Genomic DNA, 12,914 nt, shown 5'->3' on the forward strand with positions numbered 1-12,914 from the left:
ACCCGGGCAGTGTGAACGCAGACAGAGTACATTGGTGGAAGCGAGTGAGTCAGGAGGACGAGGACAATGCGGGCGGTCAATTCAGCAGCACAGAAGGACCATGGCAACATACTGGGGGTAGTAGTAGCAGCACAGCGTCATAGTGCTGGCCAAAAAATTAAATGCACCCGGTGACCCGGGCAGTGTGAACGCAGACAGAGTACATTGGTGGAAGCGAGTGAGTCAGGAGGACGAGGACAATGCGGGCGGTCAATTCAGCAGCACAGAAGGACCATGGCAACATACTGGTGGTAGTAGTAGCAGCACAGCGTCATAGTGCTGGCCAAAAAATTAAATGCACCCGGTGACCCGGGCAGTGATGACGCAGACAGAGTGCATTGGTGGTACCGTGGTAGCGACTGAGTCAGGAGGAGGAGGAGGACAAAACGGGCGTTCAGTTCAGCAGCAGCAGCAGCACAGAAGGACCATGGCAACATACTGGTGGTAGTAGTAGCAGCACAGCGTCATAGTGCTGGCCAAAAAATTAAATGCACCCATGTGACCCGGGCAGTGTGAACGCAGACAGAGTACATTGGTGGAAGCGACTGAGTCAGGAGGAGGAGGACAATGCGGGCGGTCAGTTCAGCAGCACAGAAGGACCATGGCAACATACTGGTGGTAGTAGTAGTAGCACAGCGTCATAGTGCTGGCCAAAAAATTAAATGCACCCAGTGACCCGGGCAGTGTGAACGCAGAGTGTAGTAGCGACTGAGTCAGGAGGACAAAGCGGGCGGTCAGTTCAGCAGGAGGACCATGGCAACTTACTGGTAGTAGTACCATAACACCAAAAAATTAACCAAGGTAGGCACTAGGCAGGTAGTAACTGTCTTTATAAAGGCAGGCATAGTTAACAACAGCACATGCAGCAGCCACTTCATGTCCCCCTGTGTCCGACAATAGGGGCCAGGAACTCACCTTCCACCCAAGCCTGGTTGATTTTCAGGAAGGTGAGTTTGTCCACAGAGGCGTGGGAGAGCCGAGAGCGCTTCTCTGTGACCACGCCACCGGCCGCACTAAAGCATCTCTCTGAGAGGACACTGGAAGGAGGGCAGGATAGGAGTTCCAGGGCGTACTGGGAAAGCTCGCTCCAGATGTCCAGTCTCTTGACCCAGTACTCCAAGGGGTCCACGGGGCTGTCGGTGTCATTGAGCCCGCTGGATGACCCCATATAGTCAGACACCATGGTGGTCAGTCATTGCTTGTGCTGGTTGGTGGTGGATGCTGTGGTGGGCACCTCTGTTCTGGGCTGCTGCACTGCATACAGGCTCTTGCTTAGGCTCTTCAGGTCTCCGGGGCGCCAGTTGCTGCTGCTGCTGGTGCTGGTGGTTGTTGTTGTGCTGCTAGTGGCAATGGCAGGCACCTCTTGCTGGCTTGGCAGAGCAGTTACAGTGGGGGTGGAAGGCTGGGGGAATGCTTCCAGTAGTCTGCGCACAAGGGCCTCCTTCAACTCCCTTGTGCATTGCTCGGTGGTGGATGGCGTCATTAAGTCTCCCAGCTTCCCCTTCAGACGGGGATCAAGCATCAAGGTAATCCAGATGTCCTCCCTTGAACGCATCTGGATCACCCGGGGGTCCCTGCGAAGGCAGCGCAACATGTGCACAGCCATGGGAAACAAGTGGGCCCTGCCAGCAAGATCTTCCTCGTCCTCGCCATTGTCCCATAACGCATGCCTGTCCTCTTCCTGTGCCATGTCCTTGTCCTCCTCAAACCGCCATCCACGTACAATGCCTGCTGCACTCTGCTCCTCCTCCTCCTCCTCATTCAGGTTAGGGACCTCCAACTCTTCCACTACCTGCTGTGAGCCCTCCTCTGAGCTGGACTGTGCTGCCATCTGCTCCTGTTCTTCCAACTGCCTCAGGGCTTCATCCCCACACTCAATTAAATTGTCCATTGCCTGCTCCAGTAGACAAACCAAGGGCACCCACTGGCACACAGAGGCCCGCTCCTCACTGACCATCTTGGTTGCCTCCAGGAAGGGACTCAGCACCAGGCATACTTGCTGCATCAGTGTCCACTGAGTGGCAGTAATCATGGGGACTTGCTGGTTGCTGGGGACACTTGGGTCTAGCATGTAGGCCCTAAGAGCCAGCCTGTGCTGACACAGCCGCTCCAACATGGCCAGAGTCGAATTCCAGCAAACTGGCATGTCGATGATCAGCCGGTGTTGTGGCCTTCCATACTGCTGCTGTAAGGTGGACAAGAGTGCAGAGGCAGTGGCTGACAGGGGGAAAAAGCGTACCACAGGCATCCTGCAGCAGCTCACTCATCCCCTGGTAGGTGCGCAAGAAGCGCTGCACCACAAGATTGAGCACGTGGGCCAAGCAGGGGATGTGCTGGAGGTTTCCCTGCTGCACTGCTGCCACCAGGTTGGCCCCGTTATCGGCTGCCACATACCCCACTTCCAGGCCTCTGGGGGTCAGCCACCTCCGCTCCTGCTTCCTGAGGGCGGCCAGGACGTTGGTGGCCGTAAGCCTCTCCTTCCCCAGGGTCACCAATTTTAAAAGGGCTTGGCAGTGCCGAGGCTTGGCGCTGCTGCTGCCGAGGCGGGCTTGCTTTCCGGGTGCAGAGGGAGTTTCGTGACAGGACCCTTCTGCATCCCCCCTGATCCCGCGTGGTGGCACCACTAGCTGGGCTGATGCGCTCTTGTCCTTCCTCCCTTCCATCAGTGTCACCCAGTGGGCCGTAAAGGACAGGTAGCGACCTATCCCAAATCTGCTACTCCACGAGTCCATGGTCACGTGGACCCGCTTGCCCACAGAGTAGTGCAGGGAACGGGCCACGTTTTCCACTGCAAACTTGTGGAGTGCTGGGATCGCGCTCCTGCTGAAATAGTGGCGACTGGGGACTTGCCACTCGGGGATGCCAAATTGGAGCAGCGTCCGCATGGCGCTCCCCTCCTGCACCAGGGAGTAGGGAAGCAGCTGTGATGCCATGGCCCGGGCCAGCAAGCCATTTAGTTTGCGGATCCGCCTGTGGCTTGGAGGCAGAGGCTTGGTCAGACCCTGAAAGGTGTCGCTCAGCAGGGTCTGACGACGCTGGGATGCAGGGGAGACAGAGGAGAGAGACGAACACTGGCTGCCAGCCTCAATGTCTGTGTCCTGAGTAGCCGAGGTGGAAGAGCGCTTGCGTGCTACTACTGCTGCTGCTGTGGGGGATTCACGACCCTGAGGGAGGGATGATGCTGCTGCGCTGGTGGGCCTTCTGCTCTCAGGAACCCCTGCCAGCAGTGCCTGCTTCCTCTTAAAGTCCGCATACTCGCGGCAGTGGCGGCTTCTCAGGTGGCCCTGGAGGGATGAGGTACCCATCTTGCTCAGACTTTTCCCACGGCTCAATCTTTTGCTGCATAACCTGCACACCGCATACCTTTTGGCATCAGTACATTCCTCAAAGCAATCCCACACTGGTGACTTTAATTTACTGCAGCCCCCACTAGCAGAGGGTGCAGCGGAACAATGTGTGGTAGTAGTTGCCGGGGGTTGCATGGTGGTGGTGCCGGCTGAAGCAGTGTCCTGTCTACTTCCTCCACGCCCACTGCTGCCGATGCCCCTGCCCCTGCCTGACATATGGCGATATCCTTGCCTAGGCCGAGGTGACTCGTCATCCTGCTCTGACCATTCTTCCACGGACTCAGCAGGCTGCATATAGTTAGGGTCCACAACGTCGTCATCATCAGCAGCATCATCATAATCCAGCTCTTCCTCTGACTCCCCCGCCTCCTCTTCTGTCCCTACATCCCCAGACACAGACCCCTCTTCTTCATCACCAGAACTCAACAACGCTTGGGATTGTGGCCCGATCTCAATCTCTGCCACATCAGTCCCCAGTAAGTCCTGAGCTTCTTGCATCAGCAGGTTCCCAGATGCCGGACTGAGGGACAGAACGCTGTCATCCTGGGAGGGCTGCTGACCAGTGGGTGCTGGGGTGGATGTCACAACAAGCGTGGGACGTTGGCTGCTGCTGCTGCTTGGAGTGGTGCTCACAGTAGAGGTCTGGGAGGAAGTCATGATGTCCATGAGTACGTCAGGTTCCATTTGCTCAACCACCACACGGGGACCAGAAACTTTAAAATATTTGGACAATGGCGTCCGCTGACTCGGCCCAGGCTTTGCTGCCCCCCTTTCTGCTGCATCACGACCACGTACAGCTGGGCGTCCTCTCCCTGGACGTGGAGCAGTCCCAGAAGTGGCTGAGGCAATTGAACTCCCTTTCCTCTCACCCCGCGAAACCCTGCCAGACATGTTGCTAGTAATGAATCACTGGATGCAGTGGGCACAGTACAAGGTCACTGAAGGATGCAGTGGGCACAGTACAAGGTCACTGAAGGATGCAGTGGGCACAGCAGTGGGCACTGGATATACAACTAGGTCACTGAAGGATGCAGTGGGCACAGTACAAGGTCACTGAAGGATGCAGTGGGCACAGCAGTGGGCACTGGATGTACAACTAGGTCACTGAAGGATGCAGTGGGCACAGTACAAGGTCACTGAAGGATGCAGTGGGCACAGCAGTGGGCACTGGATGTACAACTAGGTCACTGAAGGATGCAGTGGGCACAGTACAAGGTCACTGAAGGATGCAGTGGGCACAGCAGTGGGCACTGGATATACAACTAGGTCACTGAAGGATGCAGTGGGCACAGTACAAGGTCACTGAAGGATGCAGTGGGCACAGCAGTGGGCACTGGATATACAACTAGGTCACTGAAGGATGCAGTGGGCACAGTACAAGGTCACTGAAGGATGCAGTGGGCACAGCAGTGGGCACTGGATATACAACTAGGTCACTGAAGGATGCAGTGGGCACAGTACAAGGTCACTGAAGGATGCAGTGGGCACTGGATATACAACTAGGTCACTGAAGGATGCAGTGGGCACACAAGGATGTCACACTGTGTAATGAGATGCTTATATGCCAGCGAGCGAGCAGTGGGCACTGGGCACGGCACAAGGTCACTGACAGAATGAATGAACAGCGCTGGCAGAGAGTGGCGGCGCCGTCGGTGTGACTGGCTGCCTGCAAATAGTACAAGTGTATAACTGTCACTGGAATATACAAGTGAACACTGCAGCTGCACTAACCTGCCTGCCTGCACTACACACAGATAATCCCCACTCCCACTACACTGACTACACTGCAGCACTTACCCTGCCTGCACTACACACAGTTAAATAATCACTAGACTCCCACACTCCCACTACACTACACTGACTACAACTAACTACAGCAATCACTCACTGACTAGCTAACTGTGTACAGTATAAGAGCAGTGTTAGCAAAAAAAACGCTTTGTTTTTAACACAATAAATGCACTTGCTCAAACAACAATGGCCTGGAGATAATCCTCTCAGCACCACAGTCTAGCAAGGACAGAGCTTTTCCATCATGGCCGCCGCTTTATATTCAGGAGGGGAGGGCATAGCTCCCCTCCTGTGATTGGTTGCTAGGGCCTGGCTGGGGCCCTCTGATTGGCCTGCAATGTGTCACTTCCGCATAATTTGACGCATTTCCGCTAACCACGACTTCAGCGCCGGGTTTCACGAGCGTGAATGCGGATTTCTGTCCGCATTCACGCGAAGCCTAAGCAGATTTTCGTGGTTGAAAATCTATTCACGGCTTAGCGTGTCCGAGGCGGAATGCATCAAAATGGTCGTGAATCCACGCGTAAGCGTGATCACGACCTGGCGGTGAGCACCACTGTTTGTCCCTCTCAGACCAGGGACCAGGTCAGAAGCAGGCTCTTTGTCCAAAGGGATCCTGTGGCTGGAAGCAGGATATCAGGAGCAGCTGTATGGTTTGTAGCCTTGGTGTCCCAGCACTGGCTGTAACACCAGAGTTGCAGGCACCTGTGGGCTGTATAAGACTTAATCCCTTAGCAGGGAGAGTCTCCTTCCTGAAAAGTTAGCAATCCACACACTGCTCTGTTCAGATTAATATAACAAATACAACTAGTTTCAGGAGGCCATTCCTCCTTTCTTCAGGCTTTGCCTGAAGAAAGGAGGAATGGCCTCCTGAAACTAGTTGTATTTGTTACTTTAATTAAAGAATCAGTTACTTCCAGCACGGGTCTCCTGTGCTTTCTTTCAGCCACTAATGTGCTACTGCTCACCCCCCAGCCACTGCTGTGGTGTATCTGAACAGAGCAGTGTGTGGATTGCCAACTTTTTAGCAATGAGACTCTCCTTGCCAAGGGATTAAGTCTTATACAGCCCACAGGTGCCTGCAACTCTGGTGTTAGAGCCAGTGCTGGGACAACAACGGCTACAAACCAGACAGCTGCTCCTGATATACTGCTTCCAGCCACAGGATCCCTTTGGACAAAGAGCCTGCTTCTGACCCGGTCCCTGGTCTGAGAGGGACAAAAGCCTGCAAGCTGATAATACCCATAAGGGCATATCAGCCACCACATCAGGTGAGATCTGTCTACGACCGGCTGGTCTCCCTTTTATCATCAGTCCTCTGAGTGCGCTCTTTTTGTGTTTTTTTCCCCTACCCCATGTCCTTTATAGATTTCTTTGTAGATGTAGGGTTAGGTATCATTTTGGGGATCTCTACAGGCATAGGCATAGGTTTGGGTGTCCTTTAGGGTTAGGCATAGGTTAAGGGGTCCTTTAGGGTTAGGCATAGGTTAAGGTTAGGCATAGGTTTAGGGATCCTTTAGAATTAGGCAAAGCTTGGGGTTAAGTATTGGAGGGGGTAGTTAGGTTTAGGCATCGAAGGGGGGGAAATATCCGTAAAATTACTAATATTTTACTATTGTAATAGTCCACTGATCCATAGTAGTTGACTAATACTGGCATCTGTTCCCGGTGCCCAGAGTTGAGTTGCATTCCCTGTAACAGCGGGAAAGCAATGCAATGGAACGGGTAAGCGGTGCCACAGGTTATCCGTCACATACAGTGAAGCATACAGTGAATGAAAAGAATGCTTCACTGTACACAGATTAACACAATTATGCGGTAAACGCACTGCATGCGGTATGTTGGGGTACCGAACACATTGCAATCGCTGTACTGTGAACGTCGTTTTGCTTCTGTGTCGCAATACGACATTTTGCATTACAATGCGCCCATTACACCGCACCACAATGCTCCACTGAGAACCTAGCCTAAGCAGTTTATTTATCTTTTAAATGACCCTAATCAACCCAAAAGTTTACTTAATATCCGCTAAATGGAATGCATATCTGAAGTTGTACAGCCGATCAATTTTAGATGCTAGGCAACTTTTAAATCATTATTTTAACTTTACAGCTCCATGTCTTATTGAGCCAACTTGTGCGAAAAGATACTTGTGCTATGCAACCTATGAGCCTCTGAGCACAGGGCCTCGCAGGTTTGCCTGAGTGGGATTTATTAGCAGGGTGAGCATCCTGGGAGGTAGTCTGCTCTAAAGCTGGCCACTAACGGTCCAATTTCTAGCGAAAAATCGTTCGAGCGATCAGAAATTCTGATTGGATTGGTTGTAAATAATCTCCATTGGTGGACACAATCGATTATGAACGAGTGAAAAAAATGTCGCCCGAATGAATTTTCGTCTAACGAAAATTTGGATTTTCTTGGTGGTCGTGACAGATAGGAAGCAAAGATTGGTTAGTTGATGGTGTAGTGAACGATTTTTCGTCCAATCAGAATTTCTGATCGCTCGAACAATTTTTCGCTAGAAATTGGACCGTTAGTGGCCAGCTTTAGCCTAATTTTAACAATCTTCCAAAACGTGTTTTTGTGAGCATTGTGTTTTATAAGACTGTGTTCATCCACACATGTGTGAGGTTTCGCCAAGAGACCCCCTCCCCCGGTGCATATTTGGGCATTAGGTGGTGAGTGTTCTGTGAGTACAAGCTATAAATAATTAATTACAATGTGTATTTATAACTGTATTTAATTGCAACTAAATACATACTACTGTTAAGATATGTCAGTGATCAGGATTATATTGTTATGTTTATATTTAGCAGTATGTGATAAAATGTCTGATAGGCACACATAAAAGAACTGATATATGTTAGTTTTATTATATGGACATATAATGGATGGATGCCGGGCTTTCACAGCCTGTGATTTTGTCAGCAATGCAAAAAGCTCTTCCATCTCTGCTGCTGCTGTATGTCTGTGCTATTCCTCTCGATGCAGCTCTCTCCGCCCCTCACTGCTGTCCTCTCTCCTGCTTCCCCTCCCAGCACTCTCGGTACTGCTCCTTCTGTCTTCCACAGTACCATTATCTGCTCCGTCTCGGCCGTCTGGAATCGTTGTGATCGCAGTTACCTCCGAGGAATGATATTGCTGCTTGTGGGGAACCCGTCATGCTAAGACCTTGCTCATCCATTGACATCTGCGAGTCACTGCCTCTATAGACATGGTGGCTGTAGAATCTCACAGACCGTGCTGGACACTTGATTGCCTCTGCTCATTGCTGTTACCATCTCTTTTATTAATCATAGCTCAGCCAGGGAAACTTGCAGCTTTTCCTACCTCCTTAAGTGACTGCCAAACCCCTACAGGCTGGAACTGTTCCGGTAAGTGACCTTATACTGCAGATATCTGCACATATGTCGCTGCTCTGTGCATGTTTCAGTTAAGTGTATAAAATGATCTGTTCTGTTTGCAAGGCTCATGATGCTGCTGCTGTACATCATTACTGGGGTTGTTATTGTATGGTATGCCTAATTATTGAGTTAACTTGATGGGTTGAAAAGTGGATTGGCTTAATCAGTAGCACAGGATGCTGGTAACATGAAATATTCAGAGCTGGGTATATAAGCTAAGTAGAGGCAAATCTGCCTGTCTGTGTACCCATCAAGTATTTGCTACTAAGCAGTGCTGCATGATCCTGAAGTGTCAAGGATGAGATGGAGAATAGTAGTAGAAATCCTGGTGTTTTAATGGTATGTGTGTCAATAGAATAGCTTCAATAGAATAGCTTCAATAATATTACAAAATAATACATTCTAAAGTTTAATGTACTGTGCCTACAATATAGTAGATGATTTTTACCAGCACAGATAATATGTAATGGATAATTTAAAAAGCCTCTGTTTTCCCAGTATATTCCTACTACTTTATTTTTTCTGAGCAAGTATTAGCCATTTGTACATCTGACAAGTGATCAAGATACATTGAGAAATGTGATATAAACAGCACTTAAGAGAAAGTTTCATTTCGTGCTTAGCTCTATCATTGATTTATAGTGAGTGCTGGTTATTGGTCATAAACCAATGCACAATCAAAACCGAAGAAAGCATACAAACCATAGATAGACTACAGTAGTTTGGCACAAGAAGAGAACGATTGGATTGCTTAAGTATATGCTGTTTGTCAAAAATGAAGCTTCCTGTAAACATAAACATTCACATCTTGCAGAATGTTTACTCGTGTTTACTTTGATTATTTTATGGATACTTAAAGCATGAATGTGTTGATGTGCTTTTTGCATGTGTTCCAAGCCTTTGATTTTTCATGGTGAAGACTATTTTTTTTTTTTTTTAGGTTTTAACAATAATTGAATGAAATAATTAACAGAAAGCAAGCCCTGTGATTACTGGGCCATGTAGTGGCTTCCAGTGCTGAAGAAAGAATTAATTGGTTATTCAGATAGTACTCTTTAATACAGTTTAAAAAAAAAAAACAAATTCAGGGCTGAAATACAAAATGCTGCTTTGCTGCATCAATTTAACTATGGCAACCTTATCCAAATTTCAGCCTCAGGTCATGACTGGTGCTAAGTTGTGAAACATGGCAATTATAACAGGAAAGGTGGACACTGGAGTTGTTGGATGCGAAAATCGTCTTTGTCACTTATAATCCTATTTAATAAGAAAATTAGGTGATTGTGTGTGATACAGGCGCAAGCATTAGCTTAGCCTTACATCTTTTATCACTAGTAATCCACTGATGCTGGTGTATAAATAATGGTATTCTTTATGTAGACAATGGGAGATTTGTTATGGGTTATTAACTCTGTAACATATGACTAAAGTTTATTCTGTTAGGACAGTCTATTAACTATGCCTCTTTGCACATGCTCAGTAGCCCAAAAATCTTGAAATCCCCTGGCCCAGCTATGGTATGTAATGTTTACACTCTTGTACTCCATTTTTGCATAACATATACCAAAAATCAAAACTGTTACCAAAGAAATGATGATAAGGTAGGACTGAGCATTGCCAAGACCATAGAGAAAGCCTGTTCAAGGGCGGTTATAGGGCTAATTTCATAAAAGGGTAATGAGGTCCTAGGCAAGATAGCAACTTTTGATCAACTGTCTTTTTAAGTTAAGGCCCATACACACGAGGAACGGATGTCTCCAGTTGCATGGAGACAAGAGACTGTTGAGAGTATCCGGCAATGACAGTTCTCAGCAGCGACACTTATCTACACACAGCGATTAAAGGTGCGCGACACAACGGAAATTGTCTCTCAGATACAGTAGTCGCTTGCTAAACATCCCATACACACGTAGAGACAAAACTGGACTAAATACTGTGCGCGGCTTCCAACTCACGGACACCCGTGTACAGCCAACACAGACATAAATAACTACATATATACTCATGTGCTGTATATGCAGCATCATACAACTGACTGCACATAATTAAGCTATGTAAGTATATAAGTATACATATATGTAGAGAGAAATGTGCACATCACCATACAAGTACATTACGCCTGCATAGTGTGCAGTTCCATTCATCTGTCAGTGATTACAGCAAGTAGGAAACCTTGGGCAGAGCAGCGCACAGGAAGTGGCGTTGAACTGTCGCAAGCGACACAAGTGTACACAAGAGACCAGCGTATACACGTTCATACCGCCAGTAGACTAGCGACAGTTCCTGCGACAAAGGTAGCTGGTGATTGACCAGTTAAATCGCCCGGCGACAACCTGGACTAGCGACGGTTCGTGGAGCTTGCCTTGTACACACGTACAAACCGTCGCTGCAACGTGCGCGCCCTGTGTTGCTTCAGACAATTGTGCCTTGTGTGTATGGGCCTTTACATTTGGTGGGGGGAGCATCAACCAGGCCCCTAGACTCTCTCCAGGCCCTAGGCAACTAACTAGGATTACCTTGTGGATGATCAGGCTCTGCCTAATTTACATTGTACCAGACAGAAAGTAAAAGCTCCCACTACATAATTTGTTATGCAGGAAGTGCTTCTTGATGGCTGATTGCAAGGAATATAGGGTGGCTAAGCATGTCTATAGACTATACCCCTTAGAAAACAGGGTGGTTACCAAGCACGCCCTGATTTGGTTAACATCATCTGTAGTACTTTTCAGCAACTATTCGGTATGTCATTATTTGCTAGGAGTGATCTATAATTACTTTCCAAACATTCCCTAATACTTCAATTAACTAAAACAGACTTTGAAGTCTCTAAGTAGTCTATATCATTTTTAATCTCGTGCTATAACGAATTTTACTGAGACAAGTTGAAATATCTTCTGAAGTGGGGTTCACATAATGCAATGCGGCCAAGGGCTAAGGCAATGCCATGAAATATAACATTTCATGTCACAGTATGATAGTGATTCCAGTGACCATTATCGGAATGCACACAACATCATATACCTGGCTGTACAGTAGGCTACTGATCTGACCAAGGAATATCAGCAGTGGTCCATCTGTGAATGGAGGAATGCCATCTGCTCCAGTTCATGTTCTTCCAGCCACACCTCCTCAATAGTATAATGTGGGTGTGGCTTAACAGCGTTGGAATGAACACAGATACAGAAGTAGTACAAGGGAGCATCCATTCATCAGCCATAGGAGTTTGCTTGATGCATTCTTGTTGGCTCTCTTGCTTTAAGCTGAGATGCTACTGGAATCATGTGGTGCTCCAGCCATGACAGGTAGCAGCTGCTATCAAGGCTACAAGTAGCCCAGTTCCATACTATAGCTTACAAGAGCACTGTTTGCGTCTGACATGCTAGCCTCCTGTACCCCACCCTTTTTAAATATTTTGCTTCTGTTTAAAATGCAACCTTCAAAATTAGAAAGCACAACACAGAATAGTATAAATATGTTACAGACTCAGAGCTATTGTCCTGCTGACTCTTCCTTCATTTTTAATATGCTGATGTGGTTTCAAACAGAGCATCGTGATGAAAGAATCAATACAGCTAAATCTTAATGGATCTGAAGTCTAAGTATTGTGTTTAATGTTGTGTCTTCCGAGCTGTATACTGATATATCTGATGCATCTCTTCCCAAATCTCTTCTATGCAAAGAAAAATACAAGGAAAAGCCTGCCCTGAATATGATTTTAAGTTAGTCACACCTTTCTTTTTTGCCATTTTAAGTTTTGTCAAAATATATCTCTCCTCTCAATAGTATGCGGAATAAAAAAAACCCCAAAACTAGCATTGTTCTTTATGACTTCACATTAACGTGAAGGGAATTGTATTTTATTGCTAGAACATTTTTGCAAAGATTGATTTTACACTATGCACCAAAATATGCTCTTTTCCTCTGAAAGATGAATGCATATTGTCCCTGTATCCTATGCTACATTGCAGTCCTTCCGGAAATAGTGGTATCTGCAATGTTTGAATGATGAATCTATTTCAGTAAACTATTTTCTGATCATTTTGCTGATCGAGTTTTCCTAAAACTGAATTTTCTCTTCTTTATATTTGAGGATTTGATGACAGAGAAAATGATCTTTTTCTGTGTGACACCAATACCTGTAAATTTGATGGAGAATGCTTAAGGATTGGAGACAGCGTAACATGCGATTGTCAGTTCAAGGTAAGGGGTTTGCTATCTTATTTTTCAAATAGATTAATGTTGTATTAAAAAGAGCATCTACTTTCCCACTCTTTCTCTTAGCAATTTGTTTCTCTAGAGGCCGAATGGCTGTAGGCAAAACTAGCACCAAGGG

General features: G+C 47.5%; 1 protein-coding gene across 4 annotated transcripts in view; it reads left to right on the forward strand.

Moving 5' to 3' along the window:
* The first annotated feature begins 8,158 nt into the window (after window positions 1-8,158).
* The window catches only part of TMEFF2 (transmembrane protein with EGF like and two follistatin like domains 2), a 1,019,708-nt gene continuing 1,014,952 nt past the window's right edge, over window positions 8,159-12,914 (forward strand). For 2 of the 4 annotated variants that reach the window (XM_068244854.1, XM_068244855.1), the window contains exons 1-2: window positions 8,162-8,551; window positions 12,672-12,781. In XM_068244854.1, the coding sequence (XP_068100955.1) occupies window positions 8,392-8,551; window positions 12,672-12,781 (270 nt within the window). In that variant the 5' untranslated portion in view covers window positions 8,162-8,391. Of the gene's footprint in view, window positions 8,552-12,671; window positions 12,782-12,914 lie in introns of all 4 variants that reach the window. The other 2 variants (XM_068244852.1, XM_068244856.1) reach the window with 2 other exon arrangements.

The sequence above is a fragment of the Hyperolius riggenbachi genome, chromosome 7 (assembly GCF_040937935.1).
Source record: "Hyperolius riggenbachi isolate aHypRig1 chromosome 7, aHypRig1.pri, whole genome shotgun sequence".
NCBI classification, from domain to species: domain Eukaryota; kingdom Metazoa; phylum Chordata; class Amphibia; order Anura; family Hyperoliidae; genus Hyperolius; species Hyperolius riggenbachi.